We start from the raw sequence: 27391 nt of genomic DNA on the forward strand, positions 1-27391 counted from the left end.
GTGAACGTTTTTTTTCAACGATGAACGAATAATGTTCGTTCCCTTAATGAAAATCGTCATGTTGGACAGTCTGAAATGGAAGATGAACGATAACTACAAACGGGAGTGCGCATTTGTGATTATCGTTCATAGTTATAACTCATAAACTGAACGATTTTTTTTAACGATTTAAAGATAACGACGTCGTTATCGACAAATCGTTCAAAAAGTCGTTACGTGTGTATGCACCTTTACACTTAGAGAGGCAGTATGATGGGAGGGTGGGAACGGTAAGGTGTAGGTGCAGTAACGTAAGGAACGTATTGGCTGAATGAGTCTTGATCCCTCCCACTGATATCTGATTTTGGTCTTACAAGACAGGAAAGATTATTTAATTTGATTTGTAAAAGGGGAGCACAGCAGATGTTTGTATTTATTTGACTTTAATTAGGGCTTAAACGCCCTAGCGGCAATTGACACTTGAACATAACCTTATGCATCTTAAACAATAATCTTAAACTATAATAAAGACAAGGAGACAGGTGTGGCATTTAAACTGGTTAGCCTTTTTATTTAAAAACCAATAAATAATAACTTTACTATGGTGGCGACTGAAAGAAACAGCAATCGGCAGCGATCAATGATTTCCAATCAGATGACTGCAAAAACTTGCAGGGCTAATTGCCCACTCAGTTAGCCAACCGAGGCTGCTGATGCCAGTAGGGATAATCATCCAAAAGCTATATTAAAATGGAAGTGACCTACTGTATAAATCACTTCTCTGACCCCTCAGCTGCAGTTCTTTCCGGCCACATGAAGCACTTTCCAGGAGTCAAGCACGCTACCATAAACTCAAAAAAAAAATAGCAAATATCATAAAAACACGCTCCAAAAATAGACGAACTCCAACTTCCGTAAGATAGACCCCATCCGGCAACATGTAACTAGGTACACCACCACCACACTAACAGGGCCATTCGCCCTTCCCAAAGTATAAAGGGAGACCAAACGCACACTGAGCCATCTGAACAGTAACCAAGTAAAGAGGGACCCCACATTAGCAGGGCCAATTTCCCTTCTCAATGGCAAGTAAATAGGGTCCCTACAAACACACTAGCAGGGCCAATTGCCCTTCTCAACAGCAAGTAGTAGGGTCTAAACCCCCCATATCAATACACCATATAACACCAGCCAGTCAGCCGATGCTGTTAAACCCAGGAGCGTCTAAGTCAGCCTATCCAGTTCATGGACAAGCCCCTTACACTAAAGAATGCACCATGAACCCAAGATGGCATAGATTCCAAAGTCCTCCTGCAACAAACAAACTAAATAAGGGAAACAAAAGTCCCCACACAAGGAGGGAAAGGAGGAAGGGTGGGAGGGAGAAAGTGAATGGGTTGGGGTGGGGAAACCTGAAAAACCTGCCAGGAGTACCACAGCCAATCAGTCTTCATTGTTCAGGGCAAAAACAGGGCAAAATCCCTCAAGGCTCCCACTGCTAACAGTGCATCCTGCTGTTCGTCACCATCACCGATAACAGAGACCCGCTGGAAAGCAAAACATAGTCGCCCACCCTGAACAATAAGGGGGAGCCACATAATCTTTAGGGAACATGCAGGTGACCGTATACCATGCCAGAACTGAAGACAACGTTGAAAGACCTAACCAAGCGAAAAAATGACCAGGGAACCATCAGATGCATCAACCATGTGTGCTCAACTGGAAATCCAGCCAACGCACCAACCCTGGACCACGCCATTGGGCAAGAACAGGTGTCAGTACAGTGACACAATGACCACAGTCCAGTTGTCAGGTCTTGATCAGAGCAACCAGCACAATCTCAACAGCATCAGACCCAAAGGTGTAAAAAGTGCCAATGGACACTTCCCATATACCATATTCTTTTATATTTGATATTCGGTTATGTCTGCAATTGAGATGTAGTGTTTTCAGCTTTGGTTTTGCATTATTTTTATTTATCATCTGTTGCTATGGGTTGCTGTGAGTTTGTGCTGGTGCTCTCTCTTTGTTTGCTCCATATTCTTTTCCACTGCTGCTTTTGCCCTTGCTATTGCTATTTGCCGCAGGAGTGGTCATGCAGCTTCGGCATGTTCTTGTCTTGTCCTGGTGTGTATCAAAATATATAAGGACATGGCAGATGGGAAGTTGCTGATAACAAGAATTTAAAGGAATAGCATACTACATGTGCCGGGCAAAAAGCAAAATCCCCACTAGAAGCGTGTCTATGGCTTCATATCAGACTATGCAAGTGTCATACATAGAGACTAATGACAGGGTACTACTGCACAGCATTTGTAAAGCAAGAACTAACATCCAGCCCGGCAAATTCGCTAATCGCTCACTTGAGGACCTCTGACATGGGCTCCAAAGGAGGAGGAGAAGACCAAACATGACACCACTATCCACATAAGAGAAACAGAAGAGAGACCGGCAGGAGAGGGTGCAGCACTATAGGAAAGGGCACAGTGACAGAGAAGAGAAAGCAGTAGAGGGAACAACACATAAAAGCTAAAAACCTCTCCCAATCTGCATGCAAAATTCAACGTTCCAGTGTCAGCGGCTGTGTCATTGTAACGTGGCATTTCTCATGCAGATACATCCGCAGTCGCACACAGAATGTAGGCATGCTGCACATTATTTTAATCAGCATAAGCTGCTTGTGCATCCTATTTGCTTCGCTTTTCGAATGAGATGAACTTAAAGGGAAACAATTGCACGAAAAGAGAGCTGGCATTACCGAGTCACACCACGTCATGGCACGACTGGAAGAGCTGAAGCGCGTGAAGCGCTAGATGTATGTTGACACATTTGTGCACAAAACAGTACACTGATGCATAATAAAAACTCCACATTATACAGACACATAATACTGTACGTGCATCACAGTAAACAGTGTGTCATGCCTGAGGGTTACTTTCGGTAGGAACTAGCGTGGGAGCCTGAAGATGAGATAAAGATACGGCAGTGGATGATGGGCCCAAAGGCAAGGACAGAAATAGAATGTCTTTATTAAACAGCAGGTTGAGAACTGGAGATAATAATACTGAATGAATGAGCAGAATAGGATTGGGACTGATGATGCTGGTTTGAGAGCTGGATCGGTTTGAGACTGATATCGATTATTTGAAGAACGTGATGAATTTGAATCCGATGGTGAAGAATTGATAAACTTGATCGATTTGAGACCAATGTTGAAGAATTGAAAAACTTTGGGGCTGATTTATACCCGGACGCTAAGCCGCGGACGCACGCTATGGGCGATTGTCGCCCATCTGCGCATGCATATGGATCGCAGTACGCGAACCAGTCATTGTGATCGGGAATCGCGCGCTCTTAACATAAAGACTGAGTGCTACTTTGAGTGACAGTGCTGTTTGTGGGTGGTAACGGGAAGGTGCTTGTGAATGGGGCAGTGTTGGTGCGACCGGAAGAGTGTCTGGGCATCAAAACTGAGTATTATGGGTGTGCATAATTAGCATGGAAGCGTCATTGTAAACGTCACTTGGCTGTATTTCAGCCTGCAGTGATCGCAGTGTTTGTGGTGGAGTAGAGTCTACCACAAGCGCTGCATGCAGCTTTGATAGTTACAATTAATCATACAATTCCTGGAGATGACGTGTGTTAAGAAAGAAAAGTGGGCGTCTTTATACCGGCGTGCGCTCACTCTGCCGTCCTTACACCAGACAATGTGATCGCGGAATTTGCATACCTGATTTCTTTTGGCAGTGAGAGAGCGCAGCTTAGCGTCCGGTTCTGAATCGACCCCTTAATTGATATGAGTCCGAAGTTGATGAATTGATGAACTTAACTGATATGAATCTGATGTTGATGAATTGAGGAACTTAATTGATATGAGTCCGATGTTGGAAGCATCGGATAAGACCGATGGTTGGAGGTATCATCTGGAACCGATGGTGGCTATAAGGACAAGTATCAGTGGTAAAAATGTAAGCTCTCACGAGCAGGGACCTCTTCCCTCATGTGCTTCTCTTTGCATTTTCTTCTACTCTTTACTCCCCATAAGGGCACCTAACACGGGACTGCCAACTCCCTGCTGCTTATTGTGAGTGCTTTAATCGCAATTGCAGCAATGTTTATAAATCGTATCCTTGTCCTGCACTGTAATGTACTGTAAGTTACTTGTTTCATGTTCACTTATTAGTTCTATGTACTATGTAAGGCGCTGCAGAACACTTGTGGTGCCGTATAAAAAAAGAATAATAGTAATAATAATAAACCAGACTGGTGTGCAAGTTGGTATAGGAGACTTGTTTACCAGATATAGGAACTGGATATAATGGACTGGGACCATTCAGATACCTGGGAGCTCAGCACTAAGCTGTAACATCAGCAAGAAGCAACGTTGTACTGGCAACAGAGGCCAGTCTGGAAATGACAGAGGCCACACCTACAAAACGGGGCGAGCTGTCGATCAACATTGACAGCCACCCCTTTTGTAGTGAGCCCCGGAGCACAGCCAAACATCGACCGGCTTGCGAGTGCTCAAGCTCTTGCGAGCGGGTCTGAACGAGAACCTCTGTGAGCAAGCGGCTGCAGAGAGCCATCTTCATGCTCAGTTACAGGACACTGAGTGGATGGGGCAGGAGCAGCACAGACACACTTCAGCACAAGCTGGGAGTGATGTGCACTGTGGGCCTGATTCAGACCCGCTCGCGAGCGTAGGACGCTCGCAAGCGGGTCGATGGTGCCCGCATGCGCACGACGGAGGGAGCTCCGTCGTGCGCATGCGCGAGACCCGCATAGCGACAGCCAAGCTGTCGCTCCGGTTCTCGCACCAAAGGGGGCGTGCTGTCGATGGTGACTGACAGCACACCCCCTTTGGTGGGCGTGCCGGGGGCGTGGCTGCCAGGCGGAGGGAACGCCTACCGTTTGGATCCGGCCCCACTGACATCACTCCAAAATCACTCCAGGGCTTACGGCAGCGAGACCCTACCGCAAGGGTCTCGTTGCAAGCCAGTTGGTCGCGATGGTCATCATGGACGCTCGCTATAGCTGTGGGTGGTAACCCACAGCTATGCGAGCGTCCATGAGGCCGCTCCATTTTTAGGTAGGAGGGCCCTGATTCAGAGCGAGCGCTCTGGTCAGAGCATCCGGCTCTGAATCAGGCCCTGTGAGCGGACATCTGTGCAGGCATCGGAGAGTTAAGAATGTGGTTTTAATAGTCCGGAGCGTGACTCAGTAAAGGTGAAATACAGGACAATCCACAAATTCATGTGCCAAGAACACCGCAGGTACAGATTATGCAGATTATACACCATTATGAAATTAATACAAATAAATATACATAGATTATACATACATATGAAAAACAGTACAAATATAGACACCATATCAAAACATGCATACATAGACTAAGCACCGTACCTATATATAACAAACTGTCATATGCATGACTAAAACATAATATCATGGGAATATAGAATAGCACATATTATGGCTGGGGCCACAAAACCATGATCACCAGCAAAGGGTGGCCAGACCTGTATCCCCGCAACTGCCACCTTGAGAGTGGCCTCCCCAGCATCCCCTTCAGCGACCAATGGCACCTCTCCAGACAGTTCAGACCTGGAACACAGCCCTGCAGCAGGTGTCCTTGAGGAGGATGATGCAGCGATGGTGGGATGCGGCAGAAGCATGGGTTTTGCTACCACCACTGTATCTTGCATGCAGCAGTCACCATATTGTTGGAGGCCACAGCCACAGCATACTATTATTATTATTATTAGCATTTATTTATATGGCGCCACAAGTGTTCCGCAGCGCCTTACAAAGTACAAAAACAAATTGTATACAAGTGACTTACAGAACAATACAATACAGGACATGGATAATATATATTGCTACATTAGTGACCATTTCACCCAGATAAGCAACAGACCATAAGCAACCAAGTGTTAGGTGCCCTAGTGGTGAGTAAGAAGTAAATGACACTATAGTAAGGAGAAGCACAAGAGGGTAGATGGCCCTGCTCGTGAGAGCTTACATTCTAAAAAGGTGGGGGAAGACAAACTGGGTTGACACAGATGGGGTAGATGGGGACGAATGAGCTTGTAGCAAGGAGTTAGAATGATAGCTGGAAGGCTTTGATGAAGTAGTGGGTCTTGAGAGCCCGTCGACAGAACTACAATCTCCACAGATGGTGACCCCAATGAGGACTCAGCAGTGGGAGGCAGCAAAAGCCTGTGCTCCGCTTCCACCGCCATCCACTCTGACCAGTGACCGTGCTGCTGCTATTTGATGTGGCAGCCGTAGCACCCGGTACCATGGGTGAGACCAAGCGGCACACCCCGTGGACTGGGACACCATAGGTGGCCCTGAGTCCAATGATAAATGATTTGTACTCATTGGACTTTTGCCGACTGTAGCGTATCCGTGAGTCCCATCTGCGTGGCTGCATGTTCAACATTCTGGTCCTCTTAGTGTCACAGAACTGGATTTCCCCGAGGTGGCTTCCTTGCTACCTCTGGCTCCCCAGCTTCTTCTGCGTCTTCCAATCCGCACCGACCCCGCCATGCTGTCATCGGCTCTCCAAGCCGCAGCACCAACGATTCAATCCACTACTATTGGCTCTTGCCGCACCTCCGCCACATTTGCTGCATCTACAGCTTCCGAGCTGTCACTGGCTCACCAGCTTCTTCTACGGCTGCATCTAAATCTACGTGCTGCCTTAGGCTCTCCAAGCCGCAACATTTTTTTCAAACTACCTGTCTATCTACTAATGGCTATTTTTGCACCAACGGCATACAAGCCGCATCATCGGCACATTTGCTGCATCAACAGCTTCCAAGCTGTCACCGGCTCACCAGCTTCTTCTACAGCTCCCAAGCATCTATATCTCGGTGCTGGTATCGGCTCTCCAAACCACAGCATTAACTTCAAACTACCTGTCTATCTACTAACGGCTATTGCCACATCATCGGCACATTTGCCGCACCATCGGCTCTCAAAGCCACAACATACTACCTATCAATCTACTAACGGCTATCGCCGCACCATCGGCACACTAGCCGCATCATCGGCACGTCTGCCGCACAATCGGCTCTCAAAGCCACAACATATCATCTGACTACTAATGGTTATTGCTGCACCATCGGTACACAAGCTGCACCATCGGTTCATTTGCCACATCACCAGCACACTTGCCATACCATTGACTCACCACATCATTGGCTTCCAAAGCCGCATCTTTCCTACTATACTAAACTCCTTCTCACCTCAGGATTCCAGTTGACACCCCTGTAAGCTGCTACTACTCCGAGCAGTAAGTCCAGGTGGCCGCCTAAGTACTGGTGGGTTTATTATCTCTAAGGGAACAACAGACAGTTGTTATTGGCCTTGTGACCTGAAGTTCTAGTCGGCTTATGGTCACTGGCAATCATAACATTATAGTTGGCCCTAAACATAGTGAAGAAAGAGTTGTATCATACTGATAGCTTCCGCTAAAATGGAACAGGGGCAGAATCCTGCTCAGGTGCTTGCAGCTCAAATTCAAGCTCTTGTCCAGAAGGTCCAGGAACTCTCATTGCATGTGAAAGAGACCCATCCTCCTGTGTATCCAGTTGCTCACCAGGAACCTAAGATGAATTTGCCAGATTGGTTTTCCAGGGATCGCAGACAGTTTTTAAACTTTCGCGAGAGTTACAAGCTGTACTTCAGACTTTGTCCGGTCTCTTCAGGGACACAGGTACGATGAGTGGGACTGGTAATCTCTCTCCTTCAGGGGGATCCACAGACTTGGGCCTTCAGATTGCCCTCAACTCATGCTGCATTACAGACCATTGATGCCTTCTTTACGGCCTTGGGCCTATTATATGATGACCTGGATCTGACTGCTCTGGCAGAATCTAAGCTACGTTCTCTCAGACAAGGTCAGAGGGCAGCGGAGGACTACCCCTCAGAGTTCCGCAGATGGACACCTGACTCGAGTTGGAACGATCCGGCTCTACGTAGCCAATACCGTCTCTGTCTTTCTGAGGTGATCAAGGACATCCTTGTCTAACATTCACCTTCTGAGTCCATGGATGATCTGATGCAACAGGCCATTAGGATTGATCAGCGTCTACGAGAACGATAATGAGAGCAGAGCCTTCCCACCAGGTCACCTCATTCTCTCTCTTGGGTTCCACCTTCGGACGCAGAGGAGCCAATGCAGATTGGGTCCATCTCGTTTATCACCTGAAGAGAGAAACAGAAGACAGTCCTAGGCCTCTGTATGTATTGCGGTGACAAGGGGCATACCGTTAATTGTCTGCCCAGACCGGTGAAAGGCAAGGCCTAGGTGTTCAGGAGGATTTACACTTAGGCCTGGCTCCTATCTCCTCAACTCAGTGTTAGTTCCAGCAGCCATCCAATTGGCATATTCCACTCTGACTACTCTGGCATTTCTGGATAGCGGGGCGGCAGGCAACTTCATGAATTTCCTCTTTTTCCGTAATTTGGGTGTACCAGTTGTCCCTTTTGGATCAGAAAATCCCAATCTGTGGTCTGGAGGGAGGATTGATATCTTCACGTCATATTAACTTTAGGACGCCTCCTCTCCGTTTATCTGTTGGAATATTGCACTCTGAGACTTTGTCCTTTTTATCTCCTCCATTGTCCCTTGGCTCCAGTCGATCTTGGTCTTCCGTGGTTTAGAGATCATAATCCCATAATAGATTAGCAGTCTGGAGAGATAGTCAAATGGAGTCATGCCTGTCAAATTCGTTGCTTGGCCATTCCTGTTCGGACAGTTCTACCTGCGATTGCAGAGGTTCTTCCAGCGATTCCACCTCAGTACTGAGATTATCCCAATGTTTTTTTCTAAAACAACTTGCAGATGTCCTTCCACCACATAGGCCCTATGACTGTGCCATTAATCTTATCCCAGGTGCCAAATTACCCAAAGGTCAGTTGTATTCCCTTTCTGTACCAGAGGAAACAGCAATACATTGAGGATGCTTTGGCTAAAGGGTTCATCCATCCCTCTAAGTCACCAGTGGGAGTGGGTTTTTTCTACGTGGGAAATAAGGATTGATCTCTTCATCCCTGCATAGGCTATTGATGGCTTCATAACATCATGGTAAAAAATTCATACCCCCTTACCTCTCATTCCGGTACTATTTGATCAGCTGCGCCAGGCTAACATCTTCTCTAAGATTGACCTCTGAGGGGCTTACAACCTGATTCAAATCAGAAGTGTGGATGACTGGAAAATGCCCTTCAGTACTCACTCAGGGCATTCTGAGAATCTGGTCATGCCATTCGGCTTATCCAATGCCCCGGCAGTTTTTCAGGACCTGATTAATGATGTCCTTCGAGAGTTTTTTGGGGTATTCGTCATCGTATATCTGGATGACATTCTCATCTTTTCTCAATCGCTGGATCAACACCATCAGCATGTACGTCAGGTTCTTCAGAAATTACAGGAGAACCACCTGTATGCCAAGTTGGACAAATGTGATTTCAATGTCACTCAGGTTTCTTTTCTGGGATATGCCATCTCATCTGAGGGATTTTCGATGGATCCCCGGGTAAGGTCGAGGCTATACTAAACTGTGTCCAACCAACTTCCCTTGAGGCTAGCCAGTGTTTCTTCGGCTTTTCAAATTATTATCGCCGTTTCATTAAATTTTTATCCAGCATTGTGGCACCCATTGAGAACCTGACCAACAAAGGAGCAGATACCAAAAATTGGTCAGTTGAGGCTATCCAGTCTTTAGAAGCTCTCAAGACTGGAGGTGGATGCCTCTAAAGTAGAAGCAGGAGCCGTCTTGTCACAGAAAAATCCTTGTGATGATAAGTTGCATCCATGTGCATTCTTTTCTCGCAAATTTTCCTCTGAACGTAACTACGACGTGGGAAATCGGGAGTTGCTAGCAATTTAAGTGGGCTTTTGAAGACTGGAGACATTGGCTGGATGGGGCCAAACACCAGATTATGGTTCTTACTGACCACAAGAACCTGTCTTACATTCAGTCTGCTAAAAGGTTGAACTCGTGGAAAGCACATTGGGCATTCATTTTTACCCGTTTCAACTTTCTCATCTCCTTCCATCCTGGTTAAAACAGCCTCAAGGCTGACGCCCTATCCAGGAGTTTTGCACCTATACAACAGGTCTCCAAGGCAGATGAAGCTATCATTCCGGGCTCCTTCCATTGTGCCATCACCAGAAATCTGGCTGTTCTCATTCGGGCCTGTCAATCAGAGTCACCACCTGAGAAACCTTCTGGTTTTCTATTTGTTCCAGAGAAGTTTAGAAAAGCAGTTCTACTGTATTTTCACGCTTGTCGAGTTTCTGGTCACTCAGGCATCAGTAAGAACTTAGAGTTGCTCTCCCGCTCTGTTTGGTGGCCTTCATTGACCAAAGATGTGCGTGAATTTGTCCTGGCATGTGAAGTAATCACTGGGTATCTCATCTACCGCTTGCTGAGTTTGTTCTTAACAATTCATGCCATTCTGCATCTTTGGTATCCCCAGTCTTTTGTGTGTTTAGGGCAACATCTGAGGGCAAACGCTGTTGACTCCTGTTTACCAGCCTCATTTTCCGTCTCCTGGCTCTGTCAGATTTGGAGTAAGGTCCATCTAAGCCTGCAAAAAGTATCTCTCCATTCAAAAAATGTAGCTGATAAACATCGGAGGTCATGTGGATTTAAGAGGGGTGATTTGGTTTGGCTCTCCACTAAGAACATCTAGCTCCGCCAACCTATGCAGAAGTTGGGTCCTAGGTTTATCGGAAAAAGAAGAATACCGCGATGGTAAATAATGTAATTGAATAAAAAAATATATTTAATAACCAGTAAAGAAATAAATATAGAAATAAACACATGGATAACAGAAATAAGTTAAATTGGTGTCACAGAATTTGATTTCCCCAAAGTGGCGTCCGTGCTACCCCTGGCTCTCCAGCTTCTTCTACGGCTTCCAAGCCACACCGGCACTGCCGTGCTGTCATCGGCTCTCCAAGCCGCAGCACCAACCATTCACTCCTCCACCATTGGCTCTTACCGCACCTCCGACACATTTGCTGCATCTAAAGCTTCTGAGCTGTCACCGGCTCACCAGCTTCTTCTACAGCTCCCAAGCTGCATCTATATCTCCGTGCTGCCATCGGCTCTCCAAGCTGCAGCATTCACCTCAAACTACCTGTCTATCTACTAATGGCTATTTTTGCACCATCGGCACACAAGCCGCATCATCGGCACATTTGCTGCATCAACACCTTCCGAGCTGTCACTGGCTCACCAGCTTCTTCTATGGCTCCCAAGCCGCATCTATATCTCCGTGCTGCCATCAGCTCTCCAAGCCGCGGCATTCACTTCAAACTGCCTGTCTAACTACTAACGGCTGTTGCCACACCATCGGCACACAATGCCGCATCATCTGCAAATTTGCTGCACCATCGGCTCTTAAAGTCACAACATACTACCTATCAATCTACTAACGGCTATTGCCGCACCATCGGAACACTAACCACATCATTGGCACATTTTCCACACCATTGGCTCTCAAAGCCACAACATACAGTACTACCCATTAATCTACTAATGGCTATTGCCGCACCTTTGGCACACAAGCTGCATCATATGCACGTTTGCCGCACAATCGGCTCTCAAAGCCACAACATATCTTCTGACTACTATTGGCTATTGCCGCACAATCGTCACACAAGCAACACCATTGGCATGTTTGCCACATCACCGGCACACTTGCCGTACCATCGACTCACTACATCATTGGCTTCCAAAGACGCATCTCTCCTACTATACTAAACTCCTTCTTCTCACCTCAGGATTCCAGTTGACACCCCTGTAAGCTGTTAGTACTCTGAGCAGTAAGTCCAGGCGGCCGCCTAAGTACCTGTGGGTTGTTAGGATTTGCTGTTAGCAAATCATCTTGGTGGCAGTTCCCAGTCATAGTTGTTACTGGGATACTGCATCATGTCCTATCCTTGTTCTGGCTTTTTGCAAGAAGCTGCATATCCTGTCTTGTCTGTGTCAATTTATAGCCTATCATTCATGTCTGTCTGTATGTTTATGTGTTCACTAATTAACTAGCTGTCTCTCTGCAGAGCAGGTACACACATGCCTTTGATTAGGAATTGTCTCTGATTGGATCCTGCATCTGATAAGTATACAGCCAGCCCTGAACTCACTGCCGGTTATACTGTGTCACTACCAGTGTATGTTTGCTGTGTTCAGTTCCTAGTGCTTGCCGGTCTACTGAGTACTTTGGTTATTGAATCTGGATCCAGTCTCCATGCAGCCTTGCAGTATTATACCACAGTCCTGTCTGTCTGCATTTATCTTGTTACCTGCAGTGTTTCCACCTCACTACCTCCATTATGTGTTACTGCAACACCTGAATCCACCTATCTGCTGTCTAGGCCCCTGTCTAGACCATCTCAGCTGCTTGTGTCAACCGGGCGACACAGGCCGCATTACAGAGTGTCTGTGAGTTCCCACGGTCTGGCTGCTGAGTCAGGTTGTTCCTGTTCACTGAACTCCCACACAGCTTCCTAGCCACATCCAGCAGCCCCCGTGCTGCCGTCTGCTCAGCTATCTTCTAACGGCTTCCTAGCCGCTCCAAGTATCTTCCGTGCTGCCAACTTTCACCATACGGCTTTCTAGCCGCTCCAAGTAGCTCCCGTGCTACCGCCATTCCTCATTTGGCTTCTTAGCCACTCCAAGCAGTTCCATCGCCGCAACATCGGCACACTTGCCGCACTATCAGCTCTCAAAGCCATTATCAAACCCTAGACTGTTTATCTACGGCAATTGCCCCAACATCGGCACCATCGCTGCAACATCGGCACACTTGAAGCACCATCGACTCTCAAAGCCATTATCAAACCACAGACTGTTTATCTACGGCAATTGCCCCAACGTCGGCACCATCACTGCAATATCGGCACAGTTGCCGCACCATCGGCTCTCATAGCCATTTGCTAACCCTAGACTGTTTATCTAAGGCTATTGCCGCACCATTGGCGTGATTGCCACACCTTCGGCACCATTGCTGCACCATCGGCACAGCTGCCACACCATCGGCTCCCAAGCTGTTGTCCAAAAAACCAAACTGTACTATCACAACATCCGTACCATCGATATCCTTATCATCAACTGTGAGTAATAACTGTACATTCTTTACCTATTGAATTCCCCTGTATCTCCATGTGAGCCGTTTCTACCTCGAGCATAAGTCCAGGCGGCCGCCTAAGTACCGGTGAACGTATCCTAGTTCTAAGGGAACAATGGGAGGTTGTTATTGGCGGAAGATCTCGCTAGCTGGGTTCTGGTGGTGTCACATGGAGTAGGCATTGGGAATTCGTAACATAACCGGCCCAAAATTACAGACACTACTGGAGTGTCTTCAATATGGTATCTGTCCTGTCAAATCCTGATATGGAACTATCAAACAAAATTCTGAACCTTGAGAGCATGCAAACGCTGCTGCTACAAGCCTTCCTTGGATTATCATCTCGTGTGGATGTGCTGCAGCAACAAATATTTCAAGCCTCCCAGATTTCGTCAGTCGCATCTTGCTATTGCAAGAATCAATCTAGGGAGGAAAAGTTGTACGGCACCCCAACGGTTCTATAACACCTCAGTCATCTGATTTGATATATCCGGAGTTCTTACGGGAATTTCATCTAAAGACTGAACAGTTACAAAAAATATTGTTTAGTGCTAATATGTTAGTACCAAAAATTTTTGGGAATTTACCAGACTTTGAAGATATTCCATCCTTACCTAGCGGAAACAAAAGAGATGACAGACTCCACTTTCCTTTCCCCTGCAATGCCATCCTCTGTGCAGAGGGAAGGTGGATATCGGAGCAACTTACCTAGGCTCTCTGAGGCCGAGCGGCAAAGGCGTGGGGAAAATTGTCTCTGTTTATACTGTGGGAGCGCTGATCATTTTATTGCAGACTGTTCTTTATGTAAGCTAAGAAGAAATGACCAGCCTCAAAGTCCTTGACTTCAAGTTAACCACTCGCCTTGTAAGCTTATTAATGCCGCAGACTCCGTAACTCCCGACAAAGGTGCCGTGGTTCCCCAAAAGAAGCCAGTTATTTATAATTGGGGTCCCATTACTAAGGGGCCAAGTCTCAAATTTGGGAACCATTCAAACAAAGACTCTCATTGTAATAGCAACGGTTCAGTTTCTTCTTTTGCAGGAAGAACTTCCAACTTTAAAGTTGATAAACCTCACATAGCCAGAGAGAAACCTGATCTTCCTAGTCCAGGAGGGGTCTCCTCTGCCTGTTCCAGTCCTGTCCCGGATTCTGCCTGTTCCGGTCCCAGTCCGGATTCTGCCTGTTCCGGTCCCGTCCTGAATTCTGCCTGTTCCGGTCCTGTCCCGGATTCTGCCTGTTGCGGTTCCGATGTCTCAGTCATCCAGACCTCAGGAGAGGACTTCAATATGCCAACCTCAGAAGAGGTGTCTGAAGTACCGACTCCAGTAAGGGAGTCTGATGTGCCGACCTGAAGTGAGGAGTCCAATGTTCCGACTCCTGAAGCAATTACCGATGTTCATGTCATCCAGACCCCAGGAGGGGACTTCGATGTTCCAACCTCAAGTGAGGTGTCCAATGTACCTACTCCTGAAGGGGTTCCCAATGTTTCAGTCATCCAGACCCCAGGAGGGGAGTCCGATGTTTCGATTTCAGAAAAGGTGCCTGACGTACCGCTCTCAGAAGAGGTCTCCTTAGTACCGCTTCCAGGAGAGGAGTTTGATGTATGAACCTCAGAGGAGAGGTGTGAAGTACCAACACCAGCAGGGGAATCCAATGCATCGACCTCATAAAAGGTGCCTGATGTACCGCCCTCAGAAGAGGTCTCCGTAGTACCGCTCCCAGGAGAGAAGTTTTGATGTACCTACTTCAGAGGAGAGGTGTGAAGTACCAATGCCAAGAGGGGAGTTCAATTTACCGACCCCAAAAGAGAAGTCTGATGTTCCATTCCCAAGAGGAGAGCCCGATGAATCTATTCCAGCTGGGGATCCTCAATCGGTGAAGCCAGACCGGGACCCTGATTGCCTTAACTTCAATGGGGAATTGGAACTATTCCGGAACCTAATGCTTCAACTCCAGGTGCTTCCTCCAGATCTTTCTCAATCTGAAAAAATTCTTGTCATTTAAAGGAGAAGCTAAGAGATGCGCTGAACGCTACATTAGTTCGAATGATGCCATTCTCCGTGATCTTGATTCATTTGTGCTGTTCTTAGGAGATTTGGGGGTCCAGACATAGTTTTCACTGAGCCTTCTAGAAGTCCTACTTGTGCTTCAGAAAGATTATCTAAATTAAGACCTGCTAAGACCTTAAAGGACCAGCTTGCCAGCAATTCGCAACCTCCTCAAGATCGTAGTACCTCCTTGTCTCCACAGGAGACTCTGCATACATTTCTCCACTCTGGATACTTGTTAACTTACCCAGGGATAGGATCTCCAATGAATTTGGAAAAGAGGACGTCATTAGCTTCTCTATCTGTTAAGCAGGCGATTTCTAATAAAGAGTGTATGGTTCCACCTGTAGATGATGGTCTAGTTCTGACTACGATCCAGTAGCAGACAAAAGATTCTTGGAGGAACTTTCTGTGGACAATAGTAACATCTTTATGCTCCCCATTGTTAAGCCTAAAAAGGTGGGGAAGAAAAAGAGACATCGTAAGAGACATTAATCATTCTCTGTTATACTAAGATTCATGCGTCGCTTAGTGACATTGGGGTGTTCGGAGTCCACCCTCAAGGGGGGGTACTGCTAGGATTTGCGGTTAGCAAATCATCTTGGTGGCAATTCCTAGTCATAGTTGTTACTGGGATACTGCATCATGTCCTATCCTTGTTCTGGCTTTTTGCAAGAAGCTGGAAATCCTGTCTTGTCTGTGTCAATTCATAGCCTGTCATTCATGTCTGTCTGTGGGCCTGATTCAGAGCTGAACGCTCTGACCAGAGCACTCGTTCTGAATCAGGGCCCTCCTCCCTAAAAATGGAGCGGCCTTTTGGACGCTCGTATAGCTGTGGGTTACCACTCACAGCTATGCGAGCGTCCATGATGATGGTCGCGATGGTCAAGACCATCGGGCTTGCGACGAGACCCTGCGGTAGGGTCTCTGTGCCCACAAGCCCTGGAGTGATTTTGGCTCTATCAGAACCAAAATCACTCCCACTGACATCATAGCCCCACTGACATCATTGCCCGCAAGCCCTGGAGTGATTTTGGCTCTATCAGCCACGCCCCCGGCACGCCTACCAAAGGGGGTGTGCTGTCACTCACCATCGACAGCACGCCCCCTTTGGAGCGAGACCCCGAGCGACTAATTCCTCGTCGCTCGCCGGGTCTCGCGCATGCGCACGACGGAGCTCCCTCCGTCGTGCGCATGCGCATTCGGCCACCATCGACTCGCTTGCGAGCGTCTTCATCAGGCCCTGTGTGTGTTCGTTCATGTGTTTACTAATTAACTAGCTGTATCTCTGCAGAGCAGGTACACACATGCCTTTGATTAGGAATTGTCTCTGAATCTCATAAGTATACAGCCAGCCCTGAACTCACTGCCGGTTATACTGTGTCGCTACCAGTGTATGTTTGCTGTGTTCAGTTCCTAGTGCTTGCCGGTCTACTGAGTACTTTGGTTATTGAATCTGGATCCAGTCTCCATTCAGCCCTGCAGTATTATACGACAGTGCTGTCTGTCTGCATTTATCTTGTTACCTGCAGTGTTTGCACCTCACTGCCTCCATTATGTGTTACTGCAGCATCTGAATCCACCTGTCCGCTGTTTAGGCCCATGCCTAGACCATCTCAGCTGCTTGTGTCGACCGGGCGACACAGGCTGCATTACAGAGTGTCTGTGAGTTCCCTCGGCCTGGCTGCTGAGTCAGGTTGTTCCTGTTCACTGAACTCTCACACGGCTTCCTAGCCACATCCAGCAGCCCCCGTGCTGCCGTCTGCTCAGCTATCTTCTAACTGCTTCCTAGCCACTTCAAGTAGGTTCCATGCTACCACCAATCTCCAAACTGCTTCCTAGCTGCATCCAGCAGCTTCCGTGCTGCCAACGTTCACCATATGGCTTCCTAGCCGCTCCAAGTAACTCCCGTGTTACCACCATTCCTCATTTGGCTTCTTAGCCACTCCAAGCAGTTCCATCTCCGTAACATCGGCACACTTGCCGCACCATCGGCTCTTAAAGCCATTAACAAACCCTAGACTGTTTATCTACGGCAATTGCCCCAACATCGGCGCCATCGCTGCAACATCGGCACACTTGCCGCACCCTAGACTGTTTATCTACGGCTATTGCCGCACCATTGGCATGATTGCCGCACCATTGGCATGATTGCCGCACCTTCAGCACCATTGCTGCACCATCGGCACAGCTGCCACACCATCGGCTCCCAAGCTATTGTCCAAAAAACCAAACTGTACTCTCACAACATCCGTACCATCGATATCCTTATCAACTGTGTCAGTCCTAACTGTACATTCTTTACCTATTGAATTCCCCTGTATCTCCACGTGAGCCGCTACTACCTCGAGCATAAGTCCAGGCGGCCGCCTAAGTACCGGTGAACGTATCCTAGTTCTAAGGGAATAACGGGCGGTTGTTATTGGTGGAAGAACTCGCTAGCTGGCTTCTGGTGCTGTCACATGGAGTAGGCATCGGCATTCGTAACAATTATCTCTAAGGAAACAATGGGCGGTTGTTATTGGCGGAAGACCTTGTGGCCTGAAGTTCTTTTCGGCTTACTAGGGGTGGTCACTGGCAATCATAACAGTACCTCTGCCAGTCTGCACACACACCGGACCCCAATGACAGTTAGAGTATGCAGAAACCCTAGTTAGAATAGGCAGAAATGTAGACTAGGGACAGTAGAGGAGAAAGACGGACTAGAAAGAAAGGCAAAGGGCAGCTCAGAGAAGAAAGAGCAGAAAGGCACTTGCATGCAGATGTAGTCTCCTCACAGGAGGAAAACACTGAAAAGAGACAGTTTCCTGGTGTGAACTGACCTAAGTAAGCAACAGCTCCTCCCTTAAACCCACCCCTAATCCTGCCATTGGCAGCTATCAAATCATATCAACCCTCCACTAATTATGCTGCTGTATGTTCAACTGTCGTATAGCCTAGAGGATCAAGGTCAATCCTGCACATGTGGGTGCCCTCAGTTTTAATTTATTTGACATTTGCATCAATATTTAACTGAATCATGCAGGGTAAATGTGATTTTTGTATTTATTACTAACACTATACAGAGACACTAGTTTATCTTATGTAAAAAATACTTCACTAAAATATAATATTTGGTACCAAATGGGTACTGTCGTTTTACTAATAACACTGGGCCTGATTCAGAGCCGGACGCTCTGACCAGAGCGCTCGCCCTGAATCAGGACCCTCCTACCTAACATAGGAGCGGCCTCTTGGACGCTCGCATAGCTGTGGGTTACCACCCACAGCTTATGCGAGCGTCCATGATGATGGTCGCGATGGTCAAGACCATCGCGACCATCGGGCTTGCGACGAGACCCTGCGGTAGGGTCTCGGTGACCGCAAGCCCTGGAGTGATTTTGGCTCTATCAATCAACATCGACAGCACGCCCCCTTTGGTGCGAGACCCGGAGCGACTGGCTCCTCTTCGCTCTGCGGGTCTCGCGCATGCGCACGACGGAGCTCCCTCCGTCGTGCGCATGCGCATTAGGGCACCATCGACCCGCTTGCGAGCGTCCTGCGCTCGCGAGTGGGTCTGAATTAGGCCCACTGTCAAGCCACATCACCTGCCATAAACAAAGCTCATATGTTCATGGTTTTGTCTTTTCATGGTGCACATTTTAACAGCTTCACTTTTTACATAAATTATGTTCTGTTCTGCAATAGGCCAAGGTGTGTGTATTTTTTAAATGTTTTATTTTATAAAACCGTTCTATATATTTAAACTAATTGGCTGCTTTTTTTTTTTTTACAGAAGATTATTGTTGCAACGAGAATCAAAAAATCACTGCAGTGCAAAAGCACACGAAGAGGAGAGATTAGCACATGGACATTCTCATGTTAGCGAAGAACTCCTAAGAACAAACAAGTATGTTTTTTCGTCTTTCTTTTAGGAGTGTATGGATCTACTCTATTGTGGGGCTGTAGTAAGACAAGATAAACAGAGCATCATCTTTATATAGGGAACCAGGAAACTGTTAGTATCTGGTAAAGGAAAACATGGCTTTAATGCAAGCCAATTAGAATAAAGCTAGGTTGGAGCTGAAGCCGGGTACACACTGGAGAGATAATGGCCCGATATGTAGTTTCAAGCCGAATCGGAACAGTATATCGGCTGGATCATTCAGTGTGTACGGCCAATCTGCTCTCTTCCGTGGTTGTTAACGATATCTTCCAGGCAGCCGTGCAGCATGGCCAAACGGACGATATCGCATGGGGCGCTGTACAAGGTAATGAAGGGCAGAACGGTCATTACCATCATTCTGATATGCACCACAGATATGATATGTTGGCCCATCGGCCACCATATCGTCCAGGTACACATCGCTTCTGTGTGTACCCAGCTTAAGCCTTTAAAATGCTGCTGGTTCCTGTGGATGTCCTGCCCACAGGAACCAGCACTTTTTTAATGTCTGATGATGGACACATTGTTTAATTTATGTAAGTTGGCTGCCATCCTTATAAATTCATCAGGCTGGTAAACTAAAGTAATATTGTGAGCACAACCATAGAGGTGTCAAAACCATTATATATAAATGTTAATAAATAATAATATACTAACAGCTTGTTACATTACATTGTCTATAACCCCATTCCACTGATCCTGAAAAGGACCCCACTGTTTGCTAACATGCATGCAAACAGTGGCGTAACTACTGTAGGTGCAAGGAGTGTGGCTGCTATGGTGCCCAAGCCGCCTCTGAAGCCTGCCAAATCCCCTGCACCCAGGGGGGCTGGGTGGCAGCATTGTTGATTTGGTGCCGGCCAGCCAGCTGATTACAGCTGGCGTACAGGCAGACTGACATGTAAAGACAGCGCCACCAGTCGCAAGACAATCAGAGCTCGCGGACCAGCAACCAATAAGTAGTGGCGACTAGTGATTGGCTGCTGGTAAGTGAGCTCCGATTGGCTTGCAATGGGCGCCAGATTGAAATTGCACCAGCGCTGTCTATCCATGTCTTTTGCTGCCTGCCAGTGCGCTATAATTAGCTGGTGGCCTGGCCTCAAATACACACCTGTTGGCTGCTGATGGCACATAGGGGGAGGCGAGAGGCTGCTGGAGGGACATGGGAAGGTGAGTTGCTGTGGTGGGCATAATGTGTAAAGGGCATTACTGTGTAGCATAATGTTATAAGGGGCAATACTCTGTGGCATAATGTATATGGGGCACTACTACTGCACGGCATAATGTGTACAAGGGGTACTACTGTGTGGTATAACCTGAATGGGCTCTACTATTGTGTGGAATAATGTGTTATATGGTGCGCTACTACTATGTGCCATATTCTGTAAAGGGCAGTACTGTGTGGTATAATGTGTAAGGGGCATTAATGTGCAGTGTAAGGGGCTTACTTTGTGGCAGAATGTATAAGGGGCACTACTACTGCATGGCATAAAGTGTATAAGGGGTACTACTGTGTGGTATAACCTGAATGGGCTCTGTGTGGCATAACATGAATGGGCTCTGTGTGTGGGAAATGTATGTGTTTTCTTACCTCTGGGAGGCCCTTTTAAGATCTTGCTATGTGGCCCAGAAAGTTCTAGATACGCCCTTGCATGCAAACACAGAGGGCTGACTAATATATATATATGGTAACTTTAGAAAGGACTAACTCTGGATTTAATATGAACTTGCATGAGTCATAAAGTTTGACACTTGCTCATACTGTGAAGTTAAAAGGTTACTTTTGTAGCTTTCACACAGGTTTTTGGCAAACTAAACTTTTCCCACTAGAGCCAGCCCTGGAACCTGTGTTATTTAAGAGTGTCCCCATTTTTAGGGATTGTATGACCGTGCGTGGCTCTGACAAACTTCAAATCTAGGCAAAAAGCTAATCCTGGTCAAACTACACCACCCTGCCAAATTTGGTGGAGCTGAGTCCAAAACTCTGGCCGTACCTAAAGGACAAACAGACACACGCTTTCTCGCTTTTTATATAGATATACTAAACTTTTTACATTGAAAAAATTAACTATATGTCATCAAGTTCAACCTTTTGTTCTCAAAAACTAGTTGGCAAAGATCACAAACATGGCAGTTAATTTCCAAGAAAAGCACACAAGCTGCTGGTGTTCCAACTGTTTTAACAGTAACTTGCGATTGTACATTGCTCAGAATTGAATAGTCTCTTGTGTTCTGAATGGACATTTCCCAACCTCAGAACTCCCTACATTTGGTACTGTAGTTCAGAATCAAGTTGAGGAGCATATGGAAAAACAGTAGTTATATACTCAGATATATGTGCACTTGTGGTATGGCATGTCCTTTTTAAGAATATAAATATATTTGTCATTAAGGTGTTTTGGTGGACTCGTGAAAGATGTGAGAAGAAAGGCACCATGGTATTGGAGTGATTTCTATGATGCCCTCAATATACAATGTCTCTCAACAATTTTGTTTATCTACTTGGCAACTGCAACAAATGCTATCACTTTTGGTGGTATGCTGGGAGATGCTACTGACAATATGATGGTATGTATTACAAATCTTTTTTTATATACTGTATAGGCATTAAAAAGTAATTATGTCAGCAATTATGAAACTTTTACAGTGAAATGCAAGCATACGTTTACTAACCGTACATCCTTATATATATATATATATATATATATATATATATATATATATATATAAAAAGTATGAAGTATACCAGTCGTTTCCAAACAGTGTGCCATGGCACCCTGGGGTGCCTCAGGCCACTTGCAGGTGTGCATCAAGTTAATGGTTCAGTGTCACGGCTTGGCGTGCACCTGGACCCGGAGTGGAGTCGGATGGCGAGTGAGGATTCGTTTGTTGGTACTGGAAAGCAGCCGGTCTTAGGGGGGCATGACTCATGAATGAAAAGGTAATTCGGGTACACATGGAGGGTGAGGTAAAGCTGAGGAGACGCTGGCGGTTCTCAGTGGACCGAGGTTGGCAGGACAGACAGCAGGTTGCGGGTACAGGAGGCGAGTAGTAAACAGGACCTGGACCGCACCAAGGCTAAGAGGTGAAACTGAGACACACTGGAACTATGGCACTTTAAGGAGCAAGGGAGCACAGAGAACTAGCTCACAGCATATGCTGTGATAGACGTTGCACTGGCAACTAAAGGACCTCTTGACAGCCCTTTAGTACCCTCAGGTAGTGCAGGATTGGCTGCTAGCACTCCCAGCCCAGGCTGTGACCGGATTGGCCCAAACCAGACAACTGACTAGAATCCAAAATGGCCGCGCCCAGCAGTCTACAGCGCGGAAGCGCTGCCAGTCTCACCCCCTCTCACCTGCCTCCAGATGGAAGCCCTTAATCTACGGAAGCTCACTGTGCCAGCGCCGCTCTCTAGGACCCTGCACCCCCGCCGGAAGCCCAGCTCCAGAGCGCCCGGAGCGGTAAGGACCGCGATCTCTGCAGCCTCTCAGCCCTGATCGTGACATTCAGCACCAAATCAAATTATTTATGGTCAATGTAATGTAAATATGTGGGCAAATAGAAGTGCAACCCTGTCCACCACCACATAACTGAACCTAAGGATAACAGGTAAGCACAATTTACTTCACTTTACTATTGGATTTTTCTACTACAGGGTCCTTAGGGATCCACAGGGATACCTTGGGGACAGTAGCTGCTCTAGGCCTTGGCAAGCCAGGGCGCCGCCCGGAGCGCCATGGTATCCGGCGGGAGCTGAAAACGCCCACCCTCCCTCCCTCCCGGCGCTAAAGAGAATATGTAGCTTCAGGGGGAGGGAGCGGAGGAGGGAAGGGGCGGCAACACAGGATGGCGCTGGGCACAGCAAAGCCTAGCGCCGGCCCTGCTTGGGGGTATAGGTGGTTGGGGACCAACACGGGCACCACACAGTTAACTTTTGCCTCCCAGGATGCACTGGGCTCCCTTCCTATACCCCGCCCCCCGGCCAAGGCACCTTCAGTTTCGTAGGTGCCCGGCCGGGAGTTGGGTGTCCACAACGCAGGGGGGGCGGGAGTTGGGTGTCCACAACGCAGGGGGGGCTGTCAGCCCCTGAAGATTACAACTTAGAGCGGCAGTACAGACAGTCCAGTGGACGTCCGCACCACCAGTCCGTCACCACGCCGGCGCCAAGACCCCAGTACTGATCTGGGGATCTTGGCAGGCTTCCCGGGGTTCTCACTAGCAGGGACCCCGAAAGATCCCTGACTGTGGCTGGGCGTATGGGGACTTGGTAACTAGCAGGCATCCGCATTGGGCGTCCGCCATCACAGTCAGTATTCTTTCCCAGGGCTGGGGGCTCCCTGGGGAAGTGGCCTATGTGGAGCCAGGCACTGAGTACTGCGCTACCACTAAACCACCAGGGACAGCGGGACCGGAGCTGGCAGTGGTATGGCTCCGGTGTCCCTGAGGTTAAACAGGGCGGGGGAGGACGCCTTACCTGGTAACAGCTGGCTCCTCTCCCCGTTGCTGGCTGGGCTTTTCCTGGCTCCTCCCCATTCCTGAGCTTCGGTGGCCATCTTCTTCAAAACTGTCGCGGCGCCAGCAGTGCGGAGCTGGGTCCCCCTTCACGTACCTCTCCTCCAAGATATCAAGGTCAGTGTATGTAGCGCTGGTCCTATCAGGCACAGAGCCTGGGTAGTTGACGGTAAGTGCTAGTAGAGCAGACTGCTCTGCATTGGAAGTGACTTCTGCTAGTGCTGCTGCCTGTGTATTTCTATTCTACCTGTCAGCCATTTTAACTGTCGCTGTTTTTCTCTTAAGCATCACCCTAACAGTACAGGTGTTGTGCGGGGGGGGGGGATCAGATTGTTCACAGATAGTTCTATTCTGTGTATAAATGTCACATACACTGTTTCTCCTACTATGTCAGGTAGTGAGGAGTCTGTGCAGATGTCTTCACCTGCCCTGCTTTCATGTATCAGATGTAAGGCAGGAATAAGGGAAGAAGATGTGGATAGGGGAGGCTTGTGTGCTGCATGTGCTCTCTGAGGTCCCTCTACAGTAGCCTGTGCTACTCAGGAGCCACCTTGGGTCTGTCTTGCTCAGGCAATTACAGCCTTGGCGGGGCATTTGTCAGCTCCACCCATGTATCCCCCCCCCCCATGGGGTTTACTCAGCTTTCGTTGGTCCCAGCTCCAGTACAGGCCACAATGTCCCCCTCAACACCCCCCAGGTATCTCCGGTACCTACTGGGGTGATATCTGTGCCTAATAATACAGAGAATTTGCAGAAGTCACCATTTAGACCTGCTATAAGGTCTTTTCTACTTCAGGGTCCATAGGGTATCCACAGGATACCTTGGGGTATAGGTGTGACGGCAGTCGCAGGGCACCAAAGAGTTAAGCTTTCAGCCTCCCAGGATGCACTAGGTCCCCCTCCTATACCCCGCCCCCGGGCCAAGGCACCTCAGTTTAGTTTGGTGCCCGGCCGGCGTCGGGTGCACCTGTCGGAGTGGTGGCTAGAAGAGCCCCTGAAGCTTTCTTCAGTGCAGCTGTGGCTGCACATCTGGATGTACAGCATGGACAGTCAGTCCTGACGTCCATGCTGTCTTCCCTACACCCCCGCCGGTACCAGAACGCCGGTACCGATCCGGGGATGTTGGTGAGCATCTGGGGTCACAGCTAGCGGTGACCCCAGATGTTCCGGACCATGGCCGGATCCAAGGGGGACAAAGGTAAGCAGCGGGGTCCCGCGGTGGGTCCCCGCTGGTCACATGGTCCTAAGTCCCCAGGCAGGGGGCTCCCTGGGGACTGGCTGCAGCGTGGAGCCAGGTACTGAACCTGCGCTTTCCACTACCCCCTGGGACAGCGGACCGCAGCAGAGCGGTAGCGCTGCGGCGTCCCAGGGGTTAAATGCATGCCAGGGGAGCGCGCCTTCCCTGTCTCACAGCCGGCGCCTCCCCCGCTGCACACAGCCCTCTCTGCACTGTGCTGACTGGTCCTGTGTCAGCGCTCCTCCCCCAGGCCAGCTTCTCTCTGCTCCTCGGCGGCCATCTTCTCTGCAACGCATGGTGAACGCTGCTGGAAGTCTGGAAGGAAGCATCGTGGTCTGGGTCCCCCCGCATACCTCTCCTCCGCTGTGGCTCAGGTCTGTGTATGCAGCGCTGTGTCCTACCAGGCCCTGTGTCTGTGTAGTTGAGTGATCAGCGCTGTTAGTGCAGGAATTGTTATTTCTCTGCATTGTATGTGACTGTGCTAGCGCTGCCTGTAACTTTTCTTCTCTAAACTGTCAGCTTTATTACTGTCCCTGTTCTTTCTGCTAAAGCCCTTGCGGTGCGGTGCTGCAGGGTGGTCTCTCGCCTATTTAATACTTAATTGGTGAGAGAGGTCACATACGTGGTGCCATCATGTCTGAAAGTGATTTTCCCCTCCGGCTACAGTGTACCACGTGCAAAGTACCGTTAGCGGAGGGGGAGGGTAGCGCGGAGGGCCTTTGCCGGCAGTGTTTGTCCATTGCGCGGCCTATTACGGTTACAGCACCGGTACAGGAGCCGCCCTGGGCTTGTTTCGCTCAGGCGTTAACAGCTTTAGTGGGCCAGTTAGCTCCGCAGCCCGCGTTTACTCCGATGGGTTTGTCCCAGCAGTCTGTGGTGTCGTCACCCATGCAGGGGTTCCCACGACAATTGGTGGTACCCCACAGTCTCCCTATTTCCCCGCTCCCGGGTTCTCAGGAGCCAGCGTGGGTTAACTCCCTGACGAGTTCTGTACAGCACTTGTCGGATGTGTTGCAAGGGGAGTCTGTGATGCGGCCTCATAAAAGGCCGGTGGCGTCTCTGTCCGCTCCTTATGAGGATGACGAAGGGACGTCTGATGATGGGGAGATTCTGGATCCTTACGATCAGGAACCTCTCCATACTAAGGACGCTGATGCTAAGTCCAAAGTATATATTCCTGGACTTATTCGGGCGGTCCGCACAGCCTTGGTGATTGAGAACGAAGTTCCCCCAGCGGCTAAATCTAAGTATGCCTTTTTCAAAGATGTGAAGGGCGATGCCACAGTCTTTCCTCTTTCGGGTCAGTTGGTGGACCATTTAGAGGAGGCGTGGAAACAACCTGGCAAAAGATACCAGCCGCAGAGACGCCTGGCGGTGGCTTATCCGTTCGCGGATAATTATTTTGCTAAGTGGGAATCCCCTCCACAGGTGGATTCTCACGTGACCCGTCTTGTCCGTAGTGCCACATTGCCGATGCCATCCATGTCCTCCCTTAAGGATGCTACGGACCGCAAGGTAGAAATCTGCCTGAAGTCCGCTTATTCCCTTGCAGGGGGGGCAGCACGGCCGGCTATGGCCATTTGCTGGGTTGCCAGAGCGATGGAGCGCTGGGCGGATTCATTAGAGGCTTCTTTTGAATCCGACTGTCCGGCCGAACAGGCGGAGTTGATTGGCAATCTCCGTGATTCGGCCACCTACATCAACGAGGCGGCTCTAGACATTAGTACTCTGGTGTCTAGAATTTCTTCAGCAGCGGTAGCTGCTCGTCGCACCTTGTGGCTGCGATCCTGGAAGGCGGACGCAGATTCCAAGAAAGGTCTGGAAGCGTTGCCGTTTACCGGAGAAGTTCTCTTCGGTCCGGATCTGGATAAGATTGTGGCCACGCTGGCGGCAGCCAAATATGCTTGTCTCCCGTCGGCCGCTGCTCCTTCTGGTTCTGGACCATCGTCCTTTCGGTCATCTAGGGCCCAGGGCAGGCCCAAACCACAGTCGTTTCCTCGACAGGCTGGCCCTAAGAAATCGGTCAAGCCCCGGAAACAGGCATGGAGTACCAGACGTCCGGCCCCCAAGCCAGATGACAAGCCTGCGGCCTGACGGTCCGGGTCTCCCCTTGGGGGATCCCAGGGTGGGAGGCCGCCTGCTGCAGTTCTCCCGGTGTTGGTCGTTCACTACGACAGACACTTGGGTTCTGGAGGTGGGCTCCCACGGGTACGCCCTCTCCTTCCGGCACAGACCCCCGGCTCGATTCTTCACCACGGGTCTACCATCAGACCGGAACAAGGCTACGGAGCTGCGGAAGGTATTGCACACTATGCTCCAGGCTGGAGTTATAGTGCCTGTTCCATTCTCCCAGAGGGGCCAGGGTTTCTATTCAAATCTATTTTTGGTACAGAAACCCAATAGGTCATATCGTCCGATTCTCAACCTCAAAGCACTCAACAAGTCTTTGCGGGTCCCGAAGTTTCGGATGGAGACCCTACGGTCCATCATTCTGGCGCTGGAACCTGGGGACTACTTGGTGTCATTGGACAT

General features: G+C 48.7%; 1 protein-coding gene across 1 annotated transcript in view; it reads left to right on the plus strand.

Moving 5' to 3' along the window:
- LOC148539613 (electrogenic sodium bicarbonate cotransporter 1-like) overlaps positions 1–27391 on the plus strand; it is a 325398-nt gene that overhangs the window by 143183 nt on the left and 154824 nt on the right. The window contains exons 8-9 of the mRNA XM_088451237.1: positions 18958–19071; positions 21501–21675. Of these exons, the coding sequence (XP_088307363.1) occupies positions 18958–19071; positions 21501–21675 (289 nt within the window). The remainder of the gene's footprint in view (positions 1–18957; positions 19072–21500; positions 21676–27391) is intronic.

This window comes from Taudactylus pleione, unplaced genomic scaffold (assembly GCF_031769625.1).
Source record: "Taudactylus pleione unplaced genomic scaffold, aTauple2 ptg000025l, whole genome shotgun sequence".
Taxonomy (NCBI): domain Eukaryota; kingdom Metazoa; phylum Chordata; class Amphibia; order Anura; family Myobatrachidae; genus Taudactylus; species Taudactylus pleione.